This window comes from Dermacentor albipictus, chromosome 3 (assembly GCF_038994185.2).
Source record: "Dermacentor albipictus isolate Rhodes 1998 colony chromosome 3, USDA_Dalb.pri_finalv2, whole genome shotgun sequence".
Classification (NCBI taxonomy): domain Eukaryota; kingdom Metazoa; phylum Arthropoda; class Arachnida; order Ixodida; family Ixodidae; genus Dermacentor; species Dermacentor albipictus.
The window spans coordinates 180,064,894-180,092,419 of record NC_091823.1 but is presented as its reverse complement, the minus strand read 5'-3'; the positions used below and the strand labels follow the sequence as shown (position 1 = coordinate 180,092,419).

The window sequence follows — 27,526 nt, the reverse complement described above, 5'->3', positions numbered from 1 at the left end:
CAATTAGTACATGACTGGGGTTGTTGGAGAAATATGGGAGAGGCCTTTGCCCTGCAGTGGGCGTAGACAGGCTGATGATGATGATGATGATGTGTTAAGGATTCTCCAGTTCTGATGACTGCTGCTGTCTTGCCAAATTACATGCATTTTGCACTGTTCTTCCTCTGCAATTAACTTAATCCAAGGTCCAGGATGAAACTATTCCACCAAAGAGGCTAATATCACTACAAGTGTGAAAACACTTGTAGTGATATTATTGTAGTGATATATAGTGATAAGTTGCATCCAGAGTTATTGCAGAGTTGCATCCAGCACAGTTATTGGCTGACTGCACACGACACTGCTGATGTCGAAGAACTCCCATTTTAATGCCCTCGAAACACATCCTTGGTCAAATCTGCACCGCAGTTTTAATGCAGTGCCTCGCACAAGGAATCAGTCCCATGATCTGAAGGCTGTTCATGTAGGAACAAAATCTTTGTGTGGTTTACCAGAGGAATCTTTGCTGTATAAGTACTAGGTAGGCTGTAAGATCTGCTATAATAGAAATTTGACGTTTCAATGGGAAAATGCCGCGACACTCTGAAGGGTTCATAACGCAAAAAAGAGGTGAGGCGCGCAGACAGGACACAAGAGTAGAGAAGTGGACAACACGAACGCAGACTATCAACTGAAGGGAGCACTGAGGCGAAAAAAGAAAAAAGACACAAAATTCATCTGCGCAAGCTCAGGAGTGGTATCACCATGTGTCAGTCGGGTACATGTGCCGGTCTACGTGAGAGATAACCGTTAAGGCACTTAATGTCTTCCTTATGTAAAGTAATCGAAGGCTGACTCACGCATGCACTTCCACCATTATAGATATGCCATGCCTCTACCATAAGATGCGTATCTTCATTCTTATGCCTGTACAACATTGCGCATTCATCTAACTGTGGCGTGCAGTTACAATCTTGGCAATGTAGGGAAAGATTAGAAGGCAATCCACCGATTAACGACATTTTATGTTCCATTAGCCTTTGATTGATACACAGCCCCGCTTGCCCTACGTAGAACTGGCCACAGCTAAGGGGAATATTATAAACCACACCCATACGACAGTCAGTAAACCTGTTGTTCTCATTGTGCTTCACTGGACAAATATCTGTTCTTTTTTTGCCTTTTACCTGCTCCTTTTTCCTCTGTACGGCAGCGCATATCTTACCTAGCTCATTGGGAGCAGTGAAAGCAACATTAACATCATATGTACTTGCAACTTCTTTAAGCCTGTGCGACACTGAATGAATGTACGGAACAGCCACTATTCTTTTTTTTGCTATTACTGCTTTCTGTAATCCCGTCCATCCCCCTCGAAACCAACTTCTTTGGGCGCTCAGCCGCAGCAGCCACTGCTACACTACAATAACCTGCTTCTAATAGGCGCCGGACCTGCGCATTAAAACTGGCGCTCATTTTGTGCATGCAGGATCTGGTGAGAGAAGACTTAAGGCACAACAAGGCAATTCTGTTTTTTAGTACTTTGGAATGCTTGGATTGATAGTTTAGCAACGGCTTCGAAGATCTTGGGGAGTACTGCCAACAAACGCGATTTTGAATTCCACGTCGCTGAGAAAATTCCTTGACACATTTTAATCCTCCTCGATAAAGTTTGAATTGCTCACTTACTGAGGTAGCAGCAGAATCGAATTCTTCCCTATTGCAGAAAATCAGGTAATCATCAACGTGACGAAATATCTTGATAACGCTATCACCTAAGGCTTTGTTTAAGCAGCTGTCAACCTTATTCAGGTAAATATTGCTAAGAATAGGGGCAACCTTTGAGCCAATACAAACGCCTCATTTCTGCAGAAAAATGCCATCTCTCCACCCAATCAGCGTCGACTTCAAGTACATTGAAAGAATTTCTATAAAAGCTCCCGTGGAAATACCGCATCTGTCAATAAAAGCCGACTCTTGCACTTGTTCTTTAATGCACTCATTTACGGAATTTACCAACCCGTCATGCGGCAAGGAATAACACAGGTCTTTGATATCCATACTAAAAAAAGCTGTACAATCACCACGATTTTCCTCTCTCAAATACTGAACTAGTGCCTGAGAATTACGCAAGCAAAAGGGGTCTGAAAAAACTAGTGAAGCTAAGCAGTTCTGTAGGTAACTAGCGACACAGACCTGCCACGTCCCTTTCTCTGACACTATAGCACGAAAAGGAATGTCTTGCTTATGGGTCTTCGCCAAGAAAAACAGTTCTAAGGTGAGGGATTTTGCTTTCTTGACATTAGAGACAATCCTATGAAGATTATGTCTTGACAGGAGGTCAACTGCACGTTGCTTAACTGCCAATGGCTTGAGTTTTATTGGCTGTAAATTCTTTTCTATGGCTGAAATCACTTTTTCTGAAACCATGTCATCTGGCATAATTACAAAATAGCTTTTTTGCATTATGAATCCTTACCAACTAGCTCAGCTTTCTGTCGTTCTAAACTCTGAAGGGCCTCTTTCATAACCAAACATTTATATTAGGGAGTTCACACTGTACAGAAATATATTTGGAACACAAGTGCACCTTTTGGAATTAATGATTCTACAGGGAAATAACACACCAAATGTACCTGTGCTGATGATGTGCATAACATCCAGGACATTATCTCAGACTCCTGCAACTCTAGCCATTCTTACGACTGTTTTGTTACCAACTAACGATGATGCGTTTAGTTACCAACTTTCAATGATGGGTTAAAAATGAGAAAAAAAAAAAGGCCCAGCCTCTCCAGAGGAACATGACCTATCTTCATTTTGCATTGGCGAAAGCATATACCATCGACAAATACTACACATGCTGCCACTGAAAACAAATAAATGCACATGTCGGATCAAAAGGTGGATGTTTAGAAACTTGCCTTATTGTTACATAGGCTGCATAGCACAGCAACAAAAATTTTCACTTTATTACAATACATCCTAACCATCTTTACGTGTTCATTTGAATGCAATAACTTGATGTGCCCTGTAGATGATATACACGCTGCTAGTCAACAGTCAATTGAAGCTGGAGGAAAATTAGCAAAACAAAAAGACAATGCAAACAGGAAGGGAAGACAAACATGTGCATTGTGTTTTGTTGTGCTAATTTTCCTCCAGCTTCAATTGACTGTTGACTAGCAGCAATGAAAGACCAATCAGTAATGAAAGACCAAATAACCCAACAGTAAGTTCAATAAGGATGCCAGTCAATTTGTTATAGATATAAGTGACAATGAGTACCACTTTGAAGTTTTACAACCAAATGACTATTTTGTTCTTCAGAGCTAACCAAGGGTATTTATTGCACCATAAGGTTGAAGAAGTGGTCATTCTGCAGCAGAGGCACTTTGGCTGTGGTCACTTCGAGATGAGAAAATTATGTCGACCCAGTGGCACCCTAACAGAATGGGGTCCCCACCCACCACAAAAAACGGATTATAGTAATTGCGTTATAACACATGGTGCCATGTGGAGTACGAGTAAGTTGCAAACTCATTACTCCAGTGATCCCAATTGTCCAGAAAGGCCAAATATAATGGCCTGCCCCATTGAAAGACCTATTCATAGTTGAATTCTCGTGCCCATGAAATTGCCTCTGTCATGCAAACTTCTACCTTTCTGCACCTCACTTAAAGGGACACTAAAGGTTACTATGAAGTTAAAATGATAAAGCAATGCTCTAGAATTAATACCCCTGTCACACGGGCACCCGCGAACTCCATTGACCTCCTTCGTCTTTAAGCCAATGGAGTTGCGCTCCCTGTCACACGGTCGCCCTTGCGCCAAGGAAGTTAAATGGAGATTTTGGGCGAAGGGAGTTCGGCAATGACCATTACGGTTGGATGGAGTACTCTCGTTCCAAGGTAGCTACAGTTCCGCAGAGAAACCACGCTAGTAAAATCGTCGTAACTGGTTAATTTCAAGTTTTAGCACTATTTTTTTTTTGCCTTGATATATATGCCACATAATGGAAGTTTAATTTGTTTTTAAGCGCATCAGTGACTGTACCCTCTACACCAATACTTCGCCACGCTGCATCGGGAAACGTCGTTCCGCCATTTCGTTTGTTTTTATATGCACGCGAGCCGCACGTGGTGTCGTTCAAGCCGCACGGGTAAATTCTCCGGGTGACACACATCATGAGCGATCCCGGCGCATTATTATCGCGAACACACAGACACGCACGATTACACAGCGGCATCACGGGTGCGATCTTGTACGCATTCCAAAATAGAACGGAGGCGGTCCGTTCCACCGAGCCACACACGATTGGTCAATTTGAACTGTGACGAACGCCATGACGTCAATTGTTGCCTGATATCTGCTGTCAACCATTCCGTGTCGTCTGCTATCGGGCGAAGGCAATGGAGCGGACCGCCCATTTCGTGACGTAAAGAACGGACCGCCTCCATTCGGTTTTGGAACGCATACAAGATCGCACCCCACAACTCGAAGCCCACCGGCCAAACAACGTGGCCCGCGCTGCCCACGCACGAAAGCAAACGCGCAGTGTGGCCAGCATCGCTTGCAACGTCACTATGGTTGGAAAACAAAAGTCTTGCGGTAACGTGCCGCAAAGTTTCTCGCTGTGATTTTATGTTACTACGTTCTGCCTTAAAAAAATACACACAGCTTATTTTAACGACGACCGTATACGTGAAAAGTTGCACGCGGAAGTAAGCGCAGCAGCGCCGTTTCTACCCCGTGCGGCGCCCGTCGAAAGCTCGCACTGTGCCGTGTAGCACGGCCGCAACTCCATTGCCATCAATCTCCGTTAGGGAGTTTCATGCTCAACGGAGTTCGCGGGTGCCAGTGTGACAGGGGTATTAGGCGTCAATATAATCGCGAACAAAGCATTAGTAACCGAGAATTTTAGGTAAATACATGACACGATTTGAGACACCCCAGCGAAATTTCGGTACTAGCCCGATGACGAAGGCACTCACTCTTCATCATAATTTGTCACTAGTACTCAACTACTCACATTAAAAAGATCATTTCATTAGATTATAAGACGGAAGAAAATGCTACTTGTCTGCTTCAATTCTAAGAAAAAAAATTGGAGGACGCTTAAGCTTCGCCTTCAAGAGTGGAACGCGACAGCGTTCCCGTCGACCCGCCAAGGGGTGTAAGACAATGGGCTACAGGGCAGCCATCACTTACGAGGCGCCCCGCATCGGACGCGGTGAGCGTCGAGCCATATGGTCGAGCAACGCGGCGTTCGGCGCAGCAACGAAACGTGCGCCTGAGCAAGCGGTACGAACCAAAGAACTCGGTATCTCGGAGGGGGAAATGATGCACGCCAGCCAAACGTCGTGATCGGCACGGGCAGAGAGATAGACAGATAGTGATCTAAAGAAAGGAAGGACGCTTGATTCTGCGGAGCGTTGTCAGGGGAGAGAGAGTCCGGGCAACGACCCCCCTCGCACCGGTCCTCCCACAGCTCCAATGCGCGCGTGGCACGCCATCTGTCGAGGCAGCGCCCTAGATGGAGAGGAGGGGGTCTTCTGTGTTTGCCGCAAGATGGCTCTGCGTGTGCGGAAAGCGCAGAAGAAATGCAGCGGAAACGCACTTCGCTACTCGTGTAATTGCGACTTCTGTAAGTTACATGTTCATAATTACCAATATACACTGGTCATGAACTTTCCACGGCTCGTTTCGAAGGCAACACCGCATTCACTAGAGGCGCGTTTGTACCGCTTGGAAGCATCAAACTCGTGGCTGAGTGGTAACGTCTCCGTCTCACACTCCGGAGACCCTGGTTCGATTCCCACCCAGCCCATCTTGGAAGTTGCTTTTTATTTATGAAGTGCCTGCCGTGATTTAGCGCTCACGGTCAACGTCGCGGACGCCGACACCCGACCACACCGGCTTTTCTGCGACACGAGCTCCTTAACGCTGTCGCGTTAAAAGAATTGACATTGCCTTTGAGTAGTAGGGGTGATCGAAAGGTTTTGTTTTCGCTAGACTCTGCGCGCTCGACATTGTGCAGCACGCGCCTTGGAGTTTCAGTTGTTTCGTTATCGCATTGTGCTGCGGTGGTCCTGCTGGCTCGCGAAACTTGCATTTGCAACAAGCGAGAATGCCACGTCCATGTGATGCCATGGGATGCGCGAACGGTCCGCGGAACTTGGCCAAGGGCAGTCGCAGCGGCGAATCGAATGTTACTTATCAATGTGTGCCAATGAGTGAACCTCTCCGTTCGAAGTGGTTAAAGGGGCACTAAAGTGAAAAGTGATTTCATCTGCATCAGTAAATTACCGTTCTACAACACCAAAAGCACCACTTTTGCAACGATAAGACGCTTGGTGAGCCAGAAAAATAGCAAGAACAAAATACGGGTGGCGACTCCTACTTGAATTCCCGCACCTGGGGGCTACGACGTCTTGGATTTTGATGGCATCTTCTAGAGCCTACTAATTACATACAGTGGCACAGATTGACTACATTGTGTTCTAAAGGAACCAAATATTAAACATGGCAAGTTTCGGGAACCTTTATTCAGACAACGCGGCCCATATGCGAAAACATACTTTGGAATCCCTGATGTCACGCTGACGTACCAGCGCTGGTGTTTCGGCGTGAAATTCAAATACTGATACTTGGAATTTCATTTTCTCGTCTAATAAACTACTTTTTTTAAATGACTGCCTGCAGGGTTCTCAAACAATGCTTTATTAGTCTAAACTGATTTATTGTTTCGCTTTCGTGTACCTTTAAGTGCCGTACCTCTGCCACAGCGCGCTGGCAAATGGCCGAAAAATCACGTAGTGTGCTCACTGCACTTTCGTCCAGAGGATTATGAGTTCAACGCCGACTTACTGAAGTCATGTGGAGTGCCTTTCAAAGCAGGCCACCGTCGTAGTAGTACGCAACGACGCCGGCAGCGCGAGCCCTCAGCAGCAGGTCACGTTCATCAGTGCTTAAATCGCTGAAGTCGAGCCCAGCATCGCGAGCCAATGTGTTGTTGTCACGGTGGTCCATTGCAACGAGCGTCGAAGTTGACGTCATAAAATAGTGAACCAGCTTATCTCGTGCTTTCCCTTCCGCTAGCCACCATAGTTCCACTTTCGCGCTGCTGTCGGCTCCGTCTTGGCTCCGTTTCTGGCCACGCGTTTGCGTTTTGCGCAGAAAAGCCGTAGCACCGTCATCAGGCGCCGTTTTACTCACCGAAGGCGCAACGCCACTATGAGACCATGACATCACCACTCCTCGATCGGAGGGCGGGCGATTTGAACTGCGCTAGAGATACGCCGACGCTTCAGAACGCATTTCCTCATTTTAAGTCTCTTCTTCGCACGAAACAAGCGTTTTGACGTTTCTGGGATGGTATTTCAACAGTCCACGTTGACTTCATACTAACCTTTAGTGTCCCTTTAAGGCTCGGAACAACCCTGTCAAATGTATTACATAAAGAGCGAGTTGCACAAAAAATAATCCACCCTTTTTATCAGAAAATGCTTAACCTTCTCTGGCCCAATCTTTTTTAATGAAGTAATATAATAATAATAATAATATTTGGGGTTTTACGTGCCAAAACCACTTTCTGATTATGAGGCACGCCGTAGTGGAGGACTCCAGAAATTTTGACCACCTGGGGTTCTTTAACGTGCACCTAAATCTAAGCATTTAATGAAGTGAACATCTTATCAACGACATCAGGGAAGAATAAATAACGTCCACTGAAGTGTTGCCAATAAGTTTTTCGCACTGTCGAAAATTCAAATGTGTTGTAAGCGGCATGTGTTTTTCTTCAGACTTGGAACTTCACAATCGTAATGGTTTAAAATATGGCCACAGATTATTTAAAGACCATTTTTGTGCTGCCCAAGGCAAGCTATATGCATTAGGCTCTAAAAATAAGAATCTCAGCCCGATGCTACACATGAAAATTAGTGAATTTTCAGGGAGAGCCTGACTATATCTTCGGGACAAATTAATGTAATTAGCATTGCTGACACATTTCTGAATATAGTTGTTTTCCTTGATGTTGGATATTTTCTGCATAGAATTATTGTTACTGGAACCATTAGACCAGAAAGCGTTGGAAAAACCTGAAGTTCCAGCACTGGCTAGCTGTGGCCTCACCAATTTCGATGGTCGGCGCAGTTAATTCTTGGTAAACACGAACTATGCTGTATTCTCGAATATGAGAAAACACATTGACATATGCAACATCACCGAACGTAATGGTGCTGAGGTTGACAAAAATAGAGGACCTGATCACTCAAAACTGACTTAGAGTGTTTGTATATTAGGGACGCAAACAGTTCCATAAAATTCACGCTGTACACCGTTTATGTGTTTGCTTATTTCCACACCCACTAGGAAATGCACGTGCCTTCAAGGTCTGATCAGTCTTGTATTTTGCACGCCATGTCAACAATCGACTTGTACCTTTACATTCTGTATACAGTCACACCCACAACAGTACAGATAATCGAGGAGTGCAGATTATTGGGCTAGTTGGTTTGTTGCATCAAGTCATAGCGCTGGATTGACAGGGACATGAAAGACGACAGGATGTGCCCTATCTATCAACTGAATTTACACGCCGCGGTTGCCCAGTGGCTATGGTGTTGGGCAGCTGAGCACAAGACTTTGCTCAGGGGTGGTGGCGACGTAAACAGTCAGCTCGTGACTAACCCCTATCAACTGACTTCGCTGATTACTGCCCAAGTGTGGTAACCGATCGGCGCCTGCTGCCCCGTTCACTTCAACGCCATATCAAGAATTGACAGTGTCCCCAACGTGACGTACGTCCCCGAGACGCTTCTACAAAAGGCACTATCCAGACACCGGAGGACCATTTGCTTAGCGGTGGTGGCGACGAAAACAGTCGGCTCGTGACTAACCCCTATCGACTGACTTCGCAGGTAGGTGTGCACTGTATGTACACCTCACTAAGATTGTCGTCCGCCACTGCCACCGCCGCTGTTGCAATAGCTTCCTGTTGGTGATCATTGTAGCTTCCTTTCAGCGACCACTGTTACCGTGAGCCTTTGTTTTTTGCTCTGTTTGATATGGCCGAGTCCGATGCCTGCCTAGTTTGTTTTGAGCCACTCCTAGATAGTGGCACATATCCAACCTGCTCAGAATGCAAATATGGCTATCACCTGGGAGCATGCTCGGGTGTGAGCAAGAAGACCTTCAAAAACGAGGATGCCACAAAGAAACCATGGAAGTGCCAGACATGCCTAGTTTTGGCAGCCCGAAGGGCACGTGGTGAAAAGAGCCACACCGGCAAGCATAAATTGGCCTACGAGAAAATACTTATTGAGATTAATAAGGAGCTGGCCCAAATACCTGACATACAAAGCAAGGTAGATTCACTAATGGTACTAAAAAATACAGTGGGCGAATTGGAGCTGTCTGTTCAGCATTTGTCTGATCAATATGATTCAGTGCTTGCTGAAATGCGAAAGCAATCAACTGAAATAGCCGCCCTTAAAAAAGGGGCAGATTACATAGGGACATCTAACACCAGCATGAACGTTCTTGAGTTGCAAAAGCAAGTCAATGCCCTAGAGCAATATAGCAGGTGACAAAATATTGAAATCCATGGCTTACCTGCCATCCAGAATAAAAATTTGCTCGGGAAGCTGAATAATTTAGCAACTAAGTTTACCCATCCAGGATCGACTAGCTCCGAAGTCGCAGGCGTGCATAGACTGCCGCCAAAAGCTGGCAAAGTTCCTGCCGTGCTCGTCCGTTTCACATCACGTGTCACGCATGATCAATGGATGGCTAAGAAAGCCGAATTAAAAACCACTCATTCTGGCGTGTATCTTGACAATCTGACGCCACAGAATGAGAAACTTCTCTGGCTAATGAAAGCAAAAGCTGAGGAGCATCATTATCAGTTCGCGTGGTACAAAAATGGCAAGTTTTTTGTGTGCAAGGTGCCTCGTGATTGAGCACTGCGCATTGACAGTGAAAGTGACCTTCATAAGGTTCGCTGAATGGCTTCTTTTCTTTCATCCTTTGCGTTATTTAAATTGCTAGTGTTACTGCTATGGCTATTTTACATGAAGCCATACATCATGATGCTGAATCTTTTAAATCTCTTGTGCAGTGCCCCTCTTTTAAGAAGCAGGACAGAATGTCGATTTTCCACTTGAACATACGCAGTCTAAGAAATAAACAACCTGATGTGCTGCTTGATTCATTAGATCATACGTTTCATTTTTTGGCCTTCGCTGAGACCTGGTACTCATGTGCGTTCGATGTAGTATTTTTCGAAGGATACAAACATGAAGGTGTGAATAGACCGAATCGCAGGGGTGGTGGAGTGTCACTATATATCAAAGAAGATATCTTGTGTGAGGTGGTTCCTGAATTTTGTTGTGTTTGCGCACATTACGAGTCTGCGGCTGTTCATTGCGTAACATCTCTGATTGCCTCAGTGTATCGCCCCCCATCAGCGGGTACTCAAGAATTTTTTGGATTTATAACTACAGTTTTTGAATATGCGTCCTTAAGGAATTTGCATATTGTCCTTGGTGATTTTAATATTGATCTGCTATTACTTAGCCCAGATAGCAGACAATTTTTAGATGTTGTTGAGTCAGTCTCATGCACAAACTTAATAGGATTACCTACCAGAATAACAACTGTAAGTGAAACTCCACTAGACCTATGTATAACTAACCATGATAAAAATTACGTCAATGCTGGTGTGCTAACAACTGATCTGAGCGATCATTTATCAGTGCTTTGTTTTTTTCCTGTGACAAAGAAAGAAAAACATCATAACGATGCTCCTGTTGCATATCACTCAGTCAATACCAATGCCTTGTCGACATTTCATACTAGCATTGAAAGCATCGACTGGAGTGATGTGTACAGTGACCAAAACCCTAACGTATCGTATTATCTGTTCCTACAACATGTAAAGAACTGCTATGATGCTGCCTTCCCACTGCAATACTACAAAAGGCACAGCAAGTCCAGGAAACCATGGATTAACAGATCTTTACAATAGAATTAGAGAATGAGATAAACTATACCATAACTTAATTAGACTAAGAGACATTTCATTTCAATGAAATGAAATGGGACATATCTCTATTACATGAATACAAAAAAGTTTGCAAACAAATTAAACACAGATTTGAAGCGAGCTCATATTCAATATTATCAGGCAAGGTTTGCTGGGGTCTGCTGTAATGCCAGGAAAGCTTGGAACGCGGCATGTCTGCTCATAGGGAAAACAAAGGCTAGCCTTCGTACGACACTAACCATTGACGGCGTTGAATTCACTGAAGCCAACCTAGCAGACAAATTCAATAATCATTTCCTAACTTCTGGTGCAGCAGGTCAGGCAAATAATACAACAAATGACTGAACAATACATTTCTTCTTCCTGTGCACAATCTATTTTTTTACTCCATGTAGTAAATTAGAAATAGTTACATACCTGAAATCGTTAAATAAAAATACTGCCACTGGCTATGATGACATTTAGGCTGACCCAATTAAACATGTTGCTGAATTACTATATGGCCCACTTCAGCACATCTGCAATCAAGCTTTCACCACGGGTACTTTTCCTGAAGGCATGAAGATAGCCAGAGTAGTAGTCATTCACAAAGGCGGCTCTCATAATGACTTGAATAACTATCGGCCTATATCTGTGCTACCTTTATTTTCTAAAGTGTTAGAATATACATTAAAATCATGATTATTGAAGTTTATTGGCGACCAACAAATGCTTTCCAAGCAGCAATTTGGCTTCTGTGAAAAGAAATCAACCGATAATAATAATAATATTTGGGGTTTTACGTGCCAAAACCACTTTCTGATTATGAGGCACGCCGTAGTGGAGGACTCCGGAAATTTGGACCACCTGGGGTTCTTTAACGTGCACCTAAATCTAAGTACACGGGTGTTTTCGCATTTCGCCCCCATCGAAATGCGGCCGCCGTGGCCGGGATTCGATCCCGCGACCTCGTGCTCAGCAGCCCAACACGAAATCAACCGAAACGGCACTCTTAGATATTAAAGAAAAATTTGTTAATAATATTGATAATAAGCAATACATTCTTGGTTTATTTCTAGACTTTAAAAAGACGTTTCATTCTATTAAGCATCCCATTTTGTTTCGCAAGCTCCCTCACTACGGTGTTTGGTATCAAATCTGATACACAGTTATCTATCCAACAGGGTGCAATTTACTAGCCTAAATGGTTACCGTTCCCAATTACAGCCAATAAAATATAGCGTACCGCAAGGCTCTATCCTTGGACCATTATTCTTTATATAAATGATCTTGTGAACATACCGCGAACTCCTGACATAGTTCTCTATGCAGACGACAAGTATTTTTTTACAGGTAAACACTTATTTGAACTTGAAAAGGCAGCTAATAGATGGTTAACTAATTTATCAAACTGGCTGCATTGTAATCCACTTCAATTAAATGTAGAAAAGACTAAGTATATTATTTTCAAAAGCCGTAATAAGCCTGATGACTATAGTACCTGTATTAGATTTAAAAATTGTGCTATCGAACAGGTTTCTACTTATAAGTTTCTAGGTGTCGTCTTAGAAGAAAACTTGGGCTGGACATCACATGTAAACAAGATACATGCAAATATGTGCAGGTCAATTTCTATATTGTATAATACCAGAACCTTGGTGCCAAAATGGTTAAAACTACAGCTATACTATGCCCTTGTTCATTCACATATACGCTATTGTCTACTAATCTGGGGTACAACTACTAAAACAAATTTAGATAGATTAATAATCCTATAAAAAAGAGCTGTGCGTTTAATGATGGTATAGTTGCGTTTATAAATGCAAATGATACAAGGGAGATTGTAGAAGCAAGCTTGATTGAAAAAGAAGGTGCAAACTGCGTCAGAGCTTCGCCGATCTCTCCGAGCAGAAAGGAAATTACTTATCCGGAAAATGCTGGGCTGCGCATTCGATGATTTTCACGTGTGTGCGCCTGTATAAATACCATACTTTTCTGAAATAAAATTCAGTTGATAGTGCACGTTTTGTCGTCCATGTCCCTGTCAATCCAGCACTATGACTGCAATTGGGACAGATAATCCCCCGCCTGTAATCTGTTTTGTGCAAGTGAGAACAGTCCACCTCTACCCGTGGTTCTACATGCCTTGCGAAGTGCCAAAAGATTAAACAAGTCTCAAGGACACATTAGCAAATGGGATGTCAGCTTGCAGCCCATTTTCCTGTCTCTTATTCGCGAATTCAAAAGGCACATAGATTAAGTGCAAACATGGCAAGTGTGATGGGAAAAAGGCTGCCCCACAGTTTTACTACTGATGTGCCTGTGGAAACAGTGACATGGGCAAATTGTCAACTCTTTGCAATTATACCTGAACTTGATAGAAACGTAAATTCTTAAGCTACTGTCCATAATGTTTGTAAGTGACAGATACGCGGCACGACCTGAGCACTTAGCTGCCGCAAGCGCGCCTGGCGAGCCATTCCGCTGGCGCCATGAAATGACACAGCTAAGCCCACGCGTATTCGCCAGATCCTGGTTTGCTTTCCGCATGTCCGCCGCAACTACCGTAACCAGTGAGGCATTTATTTCTCTTTTCTTTTTCCACGACAGCAGACGCACCGGCAAAAGCTTCAACAGTCGTCGCCGCCACAAAGAAGCAAGACGCGGCCACCAAACGCCGTTGTTCAATCCTCTGCTGCACAAGGAGAGGCAGCAGCACCACACAAATGCGAGACTGGGCCATAGCGAAATGCCGGCTACAAGGCACCGGTGGCCAAACAAAGGAACAGCTCCGGCACTTGCGGTGGCGGACCTCAGCTACAACACAGCAGCGGCAAATACTTGGTGGTGCCGATACCATTTCTTCGAGAACAAGCGCAGTTAAAAGGTGATTTGCGGATGCCGCTATGAAAGGATTCGAGACACGATCATTCATTCGCGCCGAGGCGCGTCGCTGGCCCCAAACTACGGCCCGCACCCACTACTAGCCGCAAAACATGGTAAATGATGAGGAGATAATGCCCCGTTATCCGTGGCCTTGTCGGATGCTGAACCGCAGACGATAATGTCACATTTCATATCTTATGTGAAGAGAGACAAAAGAGCGACTCACGTCCATTTGCTCCGCCATAGCGTCCATTTGCAGTAACGTTTCCCACGTGGTTTGCGCTACGAGGCGGCCGCCAGCTCCGCTAGCTGGCTTGCGCTTGATTTTCAAAAATGTTTCACATGTTACGCTTACATAAAAAGGTAATATGTCAAAATGTGGCCGTATTTTAAACAATTATTAAGCGTATAAAATATTTGTTTAGCCAAGAATAAGTTATCTCCAATGTCACACTCCATAAGGTGGCGCCCTCTGGAGCCGAAACGCTTGGGATATGGATAAACAAAGGGCATATGGGCATCTTGCGCTGGAGTTTGAGGTATAGTAGCGGCGCCTGGTGGCAGCGCAGGAAACGGCATCTGGGTTGTACCAGCTTGGGTCGAGTTGAGCCCTGGCTGTGGCGAAGCACGTTTCTAGGCCGAGTTTTGCGTCGATTTGCACTTTTTTTTTTCCCTGTTCCGAGTGCGAAAAGGCTCGCCACTTCTCACAGACCACGCTGCGAGCTCGTCATTAGCCCCGAGAACGAACGCGAGTGGCGCTGCGAGCGTCGCTCGCGTGACGTGAGGGCACGGACTCGCGCCTGTCGTCTGCTACAGTTCGGGCGTTGTCCGGGCGCTTTCTGCGGTGTTTTCGTTTGTTCGCCCTCGTTCTCTCTGCTTGTATACTTATGGTGGTCGTCTCAAATATATTTTTACGACATCTTCCTTTGCGAACATTTATTCAAAGAGCTAATTTCTTAGACAACAATGCAGCTCTCGAAGGCAACGCTACAGTGCCAGCCGAAGCGGCGCAGACCAGCCCATTGCGGGTTTTTCTAACGCGGATAGACAATCGCAAAAGCATAGCCTATAGGAATCCAGTTATGATACCATACCTGCCGCGGTGCAACAAGTATGTCACAAAGCTGGCTATATATGACTTCTACGGCAGTTACGTTGATTTTATTCCGCTAAAACAGGTTTGCTCACGACGAGTAGTTCATGGTATAATATCGAATTTTTGCATTTCCTTACAGAAACGCTCGTCAGTAGCAAGGGGACTTAACTAATACTGGAGCTTAGATTCTACACGCCTCACTTGCTTCTTTAACTGCTTGTCAACATTACGCAGTTGTTCACGTGTTTATTTTTTTAAGCGGCGCACATTTGAAGTAAAGTTAATGAAGGCTTACAGCTATTTACAGAGTACAAATAGGAATGTACCAATATATTTTCCCTTTTCCGTGCTGCACGTTCAACTCACCTCTTTAGAGCGCGTTTGTTAATGATTAATAATGTATGTTATGTTCCCCTTTTTTTGTCTATGTTACCAACTGTATATCATTTATTTATTTCAATGCCGCAGTGTGTTTTGCATTGTTGTTGTGAAAATATTTCACTGTTCTTTCATATATTGTATAACTGCAATGTTTATGGCCACTATATAAATGTAATTTATATGGCGCTTGATGTGTTACCCCATGCAGCCATATTGTACCTAAGGGGGTGAGGTTACCTCAAGCCGCGTCTGTGCGGCTTTTTTCCCTCATCTACCTCCATTTACCACTCCTCTGTACATGTGTGTGTGTAAATGGAAATTAATAAATCAAATCAAACTCACTTGAGTAATTTACTAATGCTTGTTGCTTGAGGAATATACATGACGAATCTGTTTGGCGAACTGACACAGGCTGCTCGGCCCAATTTTTTTAGTGAAGTATGCCTGCTGGACCGCATAGCTGCAGCCAGAAAGAAGTCGAAGCGTCAATGACTAGTAGTATGGGACATATTGAAGATATCGAAATTCCCCCGGTGGAGGGTCAGAAATCAAGTGAAAGTATATGCAAGGCTTGTGGTGCTTTCTTTATGAATGTTTGCGATTGGATTGGAGCAAACTTAATTTAGCCTGCAAGGTTCTCTTTTATGTACCGACGAAGCGAATAGTTATCCGTTTGTATAATTAAATAACGCTGGATCGAGACATGGTGAGACAGAAGGTGCTTGAATTTCCCTTTTGTAGGCAATCTAAGCTGCGGTGTAGTAGCTCGAGAATACTTTAGCCATTCCAGTTGGCGCTGTAAAAAAATGCTTTATGGTTTTAATTCGAAGTTGTAGTGAACTGGTGGGTTTCGCGAACATAGCGTGCCTCGCCATACGGACAGTCGATTGCTACCGTTACGTGATCAGGGGTGTACGTGCCATATTGTCGATAAAGGCTACTGAGGGCCACTATGAAATATTTCGTCACTTTCAATTGAGTGGCTCTCGATCTTAACAACGAAACTCTTCTCTCAGGTGATTGCTACTATGGTGTTTGTGAATTAACTATGTATATACTCTACATGACGCGCCGTCGTGTTAGCAGCCATGAGCAATTCGTTTTTTGGAGGCCTGTTTTAGAGGGTGATGAAAGTAGCAGCAAACGTTTTCATAAGAAATGCACGCCTAACTATTTTTTTACGCATTAATGGATTGCCATATTTCAATAGAACAACACACCAGAGTAATGGGAATCATGATGACAGCTTCGCTGGGCAGTGTCTTTATAACATCGGATAACATGTTGACGCCAATTACCAAATTTTTCTTCCATGTAAAATGCAATGCCTCTCATAGCTAAATACTAAAGGAATGATAAGTGTTTAGCGAAGCATCATACACAACTTCGCGCGATGAATTTGCAGATTTTCTTTTTTTTAGTCAAAATTTACCGATAGACACGGCGCATATATGCATTGCCAAACCTAGTAGACCCCTTTAACGCTACTTAGCTTGCGATATCCAAGCCGCAAAGTTTCTCGACTCACACGCTTTTGAAGAAGAAACTGTGGTTAAGGTATGGCAGCTGAAAGAAGCCGACGTATTCTTCGGTACGTACGGCTCGAGCCACCCATACCCCAAGCATACACGAAGGGAACGAGCGCGCGCGGCAGCCGAGCGAGCCCGAGCGAGCGGCGTCCTGGCCGTGACGTCACTCACGAGAGGACGCCACTCCTAATTCTCGCCGCTAATAGTTTAACGAAAACGGACTCTCCGTGAGACCGATTCTGCCGATTCCGTGAGGAATCGGCGACGCCGATCCGGAGAGACCTAGCTCAACCTCGAAAAAGCGTCACCGTCGTTACTTCTGCGTCGTGGGCTGCCATGAACAAGAAGGCCTGAATCCCAACATCAGATTCTACCGTTTTCTTTCAGGGCCTCACGAAGCAGAGCGTCGGGCGCGCTAATTAGCTGCAGTTCGTCGCGCTGGGTAAACGAAACTTCGCGCCATGCTGACTGATTCGCGTCTTGAAACTTGCTTATGTGAGTTCAAAAATTCGGTCTTTTGCACCTACAGTCCCGACGGCAGACCGACGTAGCAGCAGGCATGGCTGGTGATTCACGATTCGAGACCCGGCCACAGCGACAATTAACAATTCGACCCGTGCGAAGTGATGCGTGCAAATGATCACAAATGGTCGGGCTGATCCAGTGACAGTTCACTACCCCACTACGAGCAGCACAGGTTAGAGAGTTAAATGTGCTTATCCTTGACCTCAAGCCAGCACGTTGAGAAGGCGCAGCAAGGTAATATTGATTGCAGCACATGGATGTTCGAGCGCTGTCATTAAAAGCTACATCAAGCGATCAGCGCACGAGCTCGGGCGATTCGCACGTACGTTACTGCGAGCTCATAGCATTGCATCAGTTATTTATCAATTACTAAAGGGACAGATGGCCGCTACTACAGTGCAGCGCAGGCATATTAACTACTTGTCTAGCGGCATGCAGTCAACAAAGACTGCAGGAGGCCCGCCGTTTCGCGGCATGTCGAAAGACCGCTGCCATCGCGGCGCGTACGATCGTGCGCTCGAGCAGTTCGTACATCGCGGCATGCTGAAAGACCGCTGCCGTCGCAGCGCGTACCGTCGTGCGCTCGAGCAGTTCCGCACACATGATGCCGGCTTATTCATTTATAGCAAGCATTTGCTCACGTTTGTGCGCCTGAATCTAGCAGCGTGCAAACCTTACCTGAAGTTCAACTTCGTACGCGACTCGCTTCACTTACGATTGACACCGCGCTAAAACTTCGCCGCTTATTTCTTGAACGGCGTACACGTATTCGGCGTTGCATAAGTTATTGCCTTTACGCAGCGTGCCACCCGTGAAAAAAATCTTCGGCGCCCGATATTCGCTGCAAGCCGCGGTACAACAAAACCGAAAGTCGGTCCATATCGGCGGGTCCATATTGTAAATGTGCTTTCCGGAGCAGACGACCGAGCTTTGGTATTAGCCAGTTGAGGACAGAGGGCGCTTTTTAGCACCCTTTTCGCTTGGTGGCGCAAGCCACCGCCCCGTTCCAGAGGGGACGCTCATAACATCCATCCATCCATTCGCAGAGCCCCCTTGGCATGCAAGAGCCCCATGTACACGGAACGTAGAGTTTTTGTAGGAAACTCTATGACATGGAAAAGCCCGAACCATAGAGTGCCCGAACAGTCTCTCATATGAGAGCTTTCGTCAAAGAACATCAGCTGATGCTTCTACAGGCGGACAAGGAGGGAGGATTTGCCGTGCTACCAAAGGGGATGTTTCACGACAAAACCGTTGAGGCCGTCGGAAGGAACTTTGTCCCCCAAAACGTGAAGACTTCCAAGGTAAAGGCTCAAGCCATAGAACTGTGCAAGGACTTGGCTTTAGATAGACTTTCAAGAGCTGTTAACAACTGTAAGCGCAATAGCCTAGAACGGTTTTTTACCGTGAAGACGCACAAAGATGACAAGCCGCTCCGGTGTATTGTGAGTGAAAGGGATACGTGGCAACGAGAGATTAGCTCTTTTCTCCAAAAGTGTTTAAGGAATTTAGTTATACAAGACCCTTTTGTTGTGAAGAATTCAGGTGATGTGGTTTCTTTCCTACAGGGTTCCTCATCTTTAGGTTACGCTGTCTCTTTTGACATAGAAAACCTGTTATTTTCGATACCGCATGATGACCTATTTTGTGCAGTTAGGTCTTGCATCGACGAAAATGGTGTAGTAGATTTTCAGAATACTAGCGGCCTAACCGTGGACAATTTTATGAAGCTACTAGAATTTTATCTTGAGTCCACTTTTGTAACTTTTGACAACCATTTTCATGTTCAACGTCAGGGCATTTGCATCGGATCTTGTGTGGCACCGGTACTGGCTAACATTTTCCTGGCCAGCATTGATCGTGATCTAGTGTGTTATTTGGGCGACAAGATAGTTCCGAGAGTTTTTAGATACGTGGACGATTATTTGGCGATTTTTAAGAAGCAACCCGGTTTGACGCACACGGTAAAGGCCAGAATACATGGAGCGAACTTTCACGACGAAGTTCGGGCGGCAGAAAATCTGCCGCTCCGCGACGCCGTATGTTCGTCGGGCTGCGCTACATGAAGCGAAGACACGGCGGCCGCCGCTGGTGAGTCGCTGCGTTCTTATCGGTGCGGCTAGGCAGTTTGATTCGCGCTAAGCCAGTACTTCAATTATAGACGAGGCAAATCCGCTGTAGTGAAACACATGACACAAAAAAGGAACTTTAACGACAACAATTATCGCTTTTCAATTGCGGAACACTCTAAAAACGCGTAAAAGTTTGTTTAGAAATGATTTCTAGTGTTTTTTATGTGTTCGAGAGATTCATGTGCCGATGTAGTTTAAAGAAAGCGGCGGTGCTATGCGTTGTGGCAACACTTGGCGGGTAAACAACTTTCGGCACCCCCAACTTCGCGGCTCTGTTCTGTGGCTCAACGCGCGCGTGGCCGAAGCAAGCAGACCCGAATGTAGCGCACGTGAGCTTGTCTAACCATGGCTGTTATTAACTTATTAAGCGCTTTGGATGCCATGAGTACGAAAAGCAGGAGACTGGCGTGAACGAGAGCGGGATCGGGATACACGGACAAGCGGGGAAGCCTAGCCGGAAGTCGGGGCGGATAGTGAGACCTGATTGGCTCGCTTTGGGGCGCCGCTCGTTTGCCGCTTCCGGTATCGTCGCCGCCCGACGAACTTTTCTGTGCCAGCTGGATCGGCGGTGACGACATAGAGAAAAATTTCAACAAGAGCGGACACTCCCATAGAGCCCAGCGGCCGGATCGACTGTAGCACACCAAGCGGATGTTGTTGACTCCTTCCGGTTTCGGTTTTGGGCGCGCGCGTTTTGAAAACCAGTTGGTACACGCCGCACCGGCTCCGCTGCTCGGCGCGGCATTCATTTTTTTTTTTTCGCTTCCGCTCAACCTCGCGTGGCCTTCGCATGGAATCGTTTTAAGTAGAAACGATTGCGATTGACCTTTACAAGACTGCGCCGAATCTGTCAGGTGCAATTTCATAAAGAAAACGAAAGACGTCTTCTGAAATGATGGAATGTTTATTTTGCTCTATATAAATGCTCGTTTCGGGCTTCTGCATTCATCCAAAGTTTGTGGGACCAGGTAAGCAGCAGTCATTGCCGTACATGCTCCACCGGATGCCATCAGCTGAAAGAAAGTAAATTACAAGCATGTATGATTTCCGTATATTGACCTAACAGGAGTATTGCGTGTAGAGGCGAAACGTGCGTAAGTGGTGAATGAGCGTCATTACAGATAAATTCACGTTTACGTACATTTCGCAGCAAAGACTCCTCCGAAACAATGCCATAAAATCTGAACATCCGATTTTCAAGCACCCCTCCTTTCCCGGGCATTATTTCCTGCACTTTAAGTGCACAAATACACGGGTGACTGCGCGTTTCCAAAACAACTTGGCCTCGGCCGACACGATGGTACGCCAAGTACACAAAGGTAGCTACAACACAGGCTAGGCCAGACCATGTTACACGCTCGCAGAATGCCTTCTAATCGCACTCAAGTCAGACTCGTCGGTGCAATGCCTCTTTTCAGTCGCTCAGAATACATAAATGTCAAGTTTTTGAGCTCCTCCGTGTTATCTTTTACGCGTACTGCCGGCGCATGCAACACTCCCGTGTTATCACTCTCGGCAATCGCTCGTCGCGTTTTCGAGAAGCGTGAGTACCGCAATGATGTATATGTTGTTGCAGGGCTATAAAATGCGTCACAAACTTTTCCCACTAAAATTCAGTACACGCAAAACTAACTCACTGTGGCCGCGGCCGCGGCTTGCTTTTTTCGCTAACAGCTTCGCAACCCCAGGCGCGGCGAGCAAGCCTCAAGGTATCCCAAAAAGTTACCAAATAATTTACAATACTTTTTTCGGGTCAGAGAATGCGTCACGAACTTCTACCAGTAAGATTCAGTACACGCGAAACTGCGGCACACAGCCGAGCTGCTTTTCGCTAACTGCGTCAATAAGCAGGGCGCGGCAACCGTGCTTCTAAACTACCCCAAATATAACGACGTTAGTTACAATAATGTTGGGGGGCCACAGAATGCGCGAAAACTTGTCTGTCTCAGGCGCTACGACGTAGTGCACGCATGCACACGCGCAAATGCCTCACACGGCCGAGCCGGTTTTCGCTAACTGCGTCAATAAGCCGGGCGCGGCAAGCGTACACAAATACTACCGAAATAAGTTACAGTAATGTTGCGGCTCATAGAAAGTGTCGCAAACATCTCCCAGGACGAGGCATTAACTCAAATTAACTGCGCCAGGACGGCGGTGCTGTTTTTCGCTAACTGCGCCACTCGAAGTAAGCCTAAATGTGATTAAAATGCGCCTCACACTGTCAAACACAATTTCTCACCTTGCCGTAGTCCAGTAGTGCAATGGTGCCGTGTGGAAATGCAGACGACACGCAAGAGAAGCATAGAGAAGGCCGGGAGCCCCCAAAAAATGGGCTATATCCAAAACAGACGGGTCGCCGAGCACGCAATCTTCGCCCGTACGACCATCCTCGCTCACTCCTGCGGCTTGTCTGGCGCATGACGTATGCACTAGTAAGATCTTGATGAGGGCTAGTTGGTTCATACTTAGAACTGAGGTGAAACAGCGCGAAAAAGACAAGGACACAAGGAAACAAATACCACAGACAAGCGCTGACTGCCAACTGGAAGTTTATTTGAAAATCACCGGACATTTATAGCTTTCATCAGCATAGGCATGCGCACATCATTCACAAAAACATCTGCAAATCATCATTTTAATCTTTCTTCCAAAAGCTGTCGGGAAAAGAAATAACATTTTTGGAAGAAAGATTAAAATGATGATTTGCAGATGTTTTTGTGAATGATGTGCGCATGCCTATGCTGATGAAAGCTATAAATGTCCGGTGATTTTCAAATAAACTTCCAGTTGGCAGTCAGCGCTTGTCTGTGGTATTTGTTTCCTTGTGTCCTTGTCTTTTTCGCGCTGTTTCACCTCAGTTCTACGTATGCACGCGCGTCTGGCGTGCCGCTAGCTTGTTGCTAGGCAACGCAACAAAAAGTTGCAAAGTATAAGTTCATTTACACGCAAAACTTTTTCACTTTTAGTGGGAAGAAATAAAAAAATAAAACGTTGTCTGGAAGTTTATTTCACATTCTTTTTTTTTTTTTGATGCTCGCGTCAACTAACGGACGTTGTTGAAACTAGGCGTGACGTGTTTCCTGTTGCCAGTTTTTGAAGAGTGTCCCCTCTTGTTGGTGACGACGTTTTCTCCGCCGCCGCGCGTCGCGCGTACGCCGCCGGGCGTCGAACGCCGACTATATCGTCGCATATTCGCTCCATGTATTCTGGCCTTTACCGTGCAAGAGACCTTATCTGTCTTTAAACGACACGGGAGGGGTCTAACCTTCACCCACGAATTACCTGAACAAGATAGATTGCAGTTTTTAGATATTAAGATCACTTTAACACCAGATCACACGTGTTGGATGTACTCACCACGAGCCCGGAAAGGCCTGTTGCCTTTTGAGTCCGCTCATTCTAAGACGGTAAAACGCGCCATTGTTATGCTGTGCCTGAAGGAAGCCCTGCAGAAATCATGTGTTCACCTGGTAAAGGACAGCCTCGACAATCAGATTGGCAGGTTACAGAAGGCTGGTTTTCCCGTTTCCGTCGTGGCTGCTGTGGCAGAGAAGCTTCTGCAAAGCTTGAAACCTAGAACACCTCAAGAAGGTGGCGGTCAACCGAAGACCAGACCGGCGGTTCTCCCCTATATTCATAGGGTCTCCCACAACCTAAAGAATGTAGCCAATCGCTACGGTGTGCCGGTGGTATTTTCTGCCCCGCGCAAGTTGGCGTCTTTGTGCCCCCGGATTGTCTCCGGCGAGGAATGCGTGCGGGACTGCACGAAACGTCACGCCACCCAGTTTGTCAGGTGTTCGGTCGGGGCTGTGTATGAAATTCCCCTGACATGTGGAAAAGTTTACATTGGCCAGACGGGCCGTTGTATAAATGAACGACTAAGGGAACATAAGCTTTCTATGGTTAACGAAAAAGGGTCAAATTTGCCCTTACATTGCGGCGCATGCCCTTTGGCTACACCTGATAAAGCATGCCAGCCTTTGCTGGCTAGAACCAAAATCTTAAGGCGCACACGTAACCAGGTAGCACGTGAACTCGCAGAGGCTTTTCACATTGATAAGTCGGGTGATAAATGCGTAAGCGATTCTAGTATCAATTTGTATGAGAAAGAAAACGTTCTTGGCATGTGCGCTTAGGCAATGATTGAATAAAAATTTAGGTATATATATATATATATATATATATATATATATATATATATATATATATATATATATATATATATATGTATGTTTTTTCTGAATAAAATCAGTCGTGAGTTTGCGCCCGTCCATGTCCTTACTCGTCCGTGTCTTTTTTAGCGCAATTCCCTTCTTTAAGTATGTACGACCGACTCGCCCAACAACGTGCTCTCCTTAGCTTATTGAATGCACCAGAAAAGGTTGTGCATTCAGACGAAAAAGACAAAGAAGGGTCAGCATACATATATGTTGCACCGGCCTGCTAAGAACAGTATAGCTAACTTTAAAGTGCAATTTCTTTTTTCGTCGCGCTTGAATTCTCTTCACTTAGTGACACCTTTACCGTAAAAGTGCAGCCTTGTTAGGACATAAAACGCACAACTTCTGATGTGAAATCATCAGCATGTAATTTGCAGCCTATATGGCATAGGCAAATTTAAAGCTTTCACTTCAATCATGACATAAACTACAATGTCGCTGCAAAGCTCCTCTTTGCTGAAGAAGGTTGTAAATATATTCTCTCAAGTTTCTTTAGTGCTTGAAAAGCAACTTGGAGGCACACAGCGCAACCATCCCCTGTCACAAATTTTGTGAATTTTGAGACTGCTACTGACACTAGAGTTCTGCAAAAGAAGAGAGCGGCAGTCCTCACATTTCTTGCGAATAAAAAATTTCTGCGCGACATACCTTACCATATATAATGGATGAGGCGGTCATCGCACCTTTCCTCCACATAAGCCCGGTGCTCTGCCGGAGAATTGTTTAGCCTTTGCTCTACCAGCGTCAGATTTCCAGCTTCAACTAACTCGTCAATTGTGACGCAACGTCCTCTTCCTTGTCAGAATTATCAGGTGAGTGAAGTAGCGATAACAAATCTTTACTGACCTCTGTGTTTCCTGTTTGCATTGCCTTCGCCAAGATATAAAAAGGCAATTCCCAACAATCAAATATTGAGACGGCTTTGAGTGATGGTTGGATGCGCGCACGACTACCTCACAAGAAGTTCTCCAACTTTTATTGGCTTAGTCTAGATGTCAATAGGTATTTAAAACCCTCTCCTTCCAAGTATTCTAACAGAGCCAAAGTGCTGAACAATGTCACAATGTCAATGTCGACTGGCTCAAGCCGCAAAGTCCTTTTGCAATGGAAAGCATATTTAGTGTCAGCGAACAAGGACAGAAGCGAGACGACAGCACAATGCGCTAACTTCAACAAGTTGATATTCAGGAAACACCCACCCATATAACACATGCACAGTTAAATAGGTGGGTGTTTCCTGAAAATCAAGTTGAAGTTAGCGCATTGTGGTGTCGTCTCCCTTCTGTCCTAGTTCGCTGGCGCTAAATATGCTTTCCAAGTCAGTCTACCAACACGCCCAACAAATGGCAATCCTTCTGCATGTGACTCCCAAGGAGACAGAAACTCTAGGAATTCCTTCAGAGCCCTTCAGAGCAAACACATGTCAAGCACGCTGCAACTGGCTGCAACACACGGAGAACGCGTCCGTACAGCCCGTGCGACTGCAGCGCCGCCGCATATATCCGGGACCTGTCTACGCACCCGGCTTCAAAGCGGTGCGTGGCGCGCACCGCCGTCTGAACACACTGCCCCTATCTAGTACACTGTAACGCAACGCACCCATTCGAACCACCGGGTACGCGCAACGCCGGCCAAGGCGTCCTGTCTCTACGAGAACGATGCCAATCCGAATCAACATTATACCGGCATTCCCATGCATACCACTAGTGTTCCTGTATATGCTCCTGTGGGAGCATATACAGGAACACTACATACCACAGCGCAGCAGCGCCAGATTTCCCTCTAGGTGATGTAGTGAGAAACTCTATGGCTACTTGGCTACTTTTTTGGCTACTTTTGAAATAGCTTGACTATTGTAAAAATTGTATAGAAACTTGTGTAGCTCACATTATGCAGCAACATTAGCAAATATTTAGGCCAACCCGCAACAACGACACTTCAAATCTTTTCAAGCTGGTCCATCATCATTGTCAATCTGACTGTGGCGCTTTCATTTCATGCAAAGGATTTCGCACTGGTGACGTCACAGCGTGTTCCATCTTCGCATTGACGTTCCGCGTCAGGCCTTCCACCTTCCACACACAGGGCTTCTTCGATTTTCGGAGTTCTGGCAGCCCGCTGGCATCCAGACGGCAGCCAGCAGGGGCGTAGCCAGGGGGGGGGGGGGCTTATGGGGCTTCAGCCCCGCCCCCCGAAATTTTTTCGTGCTGTCCATGCACCGCCGACCAAAGCAACCCCCGGCGCCGGGAATCATTCTGGCTTTTGTCTAGAGCGTCTTTTTCAAGATAAAAAACCAATTTCACCGTGAAAATTGTGAACTCGGGCTGAATTTCGCGGCAACGCCGATGCACCGAAAGGCACATAACGCAAGGAGCCCCACCCGAGCACAACGTTTCAAGGATGTTTTGATGGTGAACTAAAGTCCCTTGATGATTTGAAAGTAGCGACACTCTTTGAACTCTGCCGCCGCCGCGCGACCTCCTCGCCTCCTCCTCGCCCCTTGCGCGTTCCCCCCGCGGTAACCAGTTTCGCCCCCGTTTTTCTGCACGACAATTGGTCTCCCTGCCGTTGCCCTTGGAAACGCGCGGATCTTGAGTTTTGCTTGTGTTTTTCTTTTTCGTTCGCGCCATTTTCCTCCTGAGCACGGCTGGCTCGGCGCTTTAGCTCGGCGTAGCGAACGTTGCACGCCGTGTTTCCTGCGCTATGTGCTAGCGCTATGCCGGGCTGTTGCGCATATAACTGCAGCAAGAAGCCTGAAGATGGTTGTGCCGTTTTTATGATACCACAAGTAAAGCGTGACGGCTTGCGCAGGAAGCAGTGGCTGCATGACATTGGCCGAAATAACTTTGTTCTGACAAAGAACAGCGTTGTTTGCGAGCTGAGGCGTCTTTCTTATAGCTCGTAGCAAAGCATCCCGTAATGCTGCATTTTTTTTCATTCTTCCGCTCACCACGCCCACCACGCTCATAAACGCTCACCAGCGTTTTTGTTGCGGTTGTCCTCAGTATGCTTAATATTCCCCTCGCACGTCGCTAACTGTTGTTATTCAGTCGGAAGTGCAGCATTATAGATTCTGCTTTGCGCCCTGAAAAAAATTTGTGGCAAGTATACCCGTGTTATTGCAGGTGATGAGCGTTAGCTAGTCAACGTTGAGTTGTTTTTTTTAATTTTAAGGCGAAAGCCTTTAGATCTCTGTTTCAAGGTCGCGTTGTAAACTGGAAGTATCACGTGACCCAAGGAAGGCCAGAGGTGACCCAAATCATGTCCACCCCTGCATAAGAGAATGATTACCCAAGTTAATTAATGAATCATTAGTGATTGACATAAAATGGATTAGGGAGGATTAATGATTAGCGTGTATTAAAGAAGATTAATGCGTATTAGAGTGCCTTAAGAAGGATTAAGATGCATGAATAAGGAATAAAATGGGTGGAGGAGGATTAAGGTGGATTAGGGTGGATTCAGGTGAAGGGTTGATGAAAGGGTATTAAGACCGATTAGGGTGGATTAGGGTGCATAAACTAGGATTAGGGGGATTAAGGTGGATAAAGTATGATTAAGGGCGAATAATTTGGATTAAGGTGAATTAGGGTTGCTAAAGGAGGATTAAGACCGATTAAGGCGAATTAGGGACCATAGAGCTGGATTAGGTTTGATATAGGTGGAATAGGGTGTATTAAGGTAGATTGGGACTATTAAGCAGGATTAAGGTGGATGATGGAGGATTAAGGCGTACTATAATGGGTCGTGGT

The 27,526-nt window shown here is 45.6% G+C and overlaps 2 protein-coding genes across 5 annotated transcripts in view; one reads left to right on the top strand and one right to left on the bottom strand.

Annotated features, from left to right (window-relative positions):
• The window catches only part of LOC135916711 (protein arginine N-methyltransferase 1-like), a 199,118-nt gene extending 184,780 nt beyond the window's left edge, over positions 1-14,338 (bottom strand). For both annotated transcript variants that reach the window (XM_065450152.2, XM_065450153.2), the window contains exon 1: positions 14,118-14,338. In XM_065450152.2, the coding sequence (XP_065306224.1) occupies positions 14,118-14,144 (27 nt within the window). In that variant the 5' untranslated portion in view covers positions 14,145-14,338. The remainder of the gene's footprint in view (positions 1-14,117) is intronic.
• A 4,199-nt stretch (positions 14,339-18,537) lies between these two features.
• Positions 18,538-27,526, top strand: part of LOC135916715 (spliceosome-associated protein CWC27 homolog) — a 315,399-nt gene continuing 306,410 nt past the window's right edge. Inside the window, exon 1 of one of the 3 annotated variants that reach the window (XM_065450161.2) lies at positions 18,538-18,726. In XM_065450161.2, coding sequence (XP_065306233.1) covers positions 18,577-18,726 — 150 coding nt within the window. In that variant the 5' untranslated portion in view covers positions 18,538-18,576. The remainder of the gene's footprint in view (positions 18,727-27,526) is intronic. The other 2 variants (XM_065450158.2, XM_065450157.2) reach the window with 2 other exon arrangements.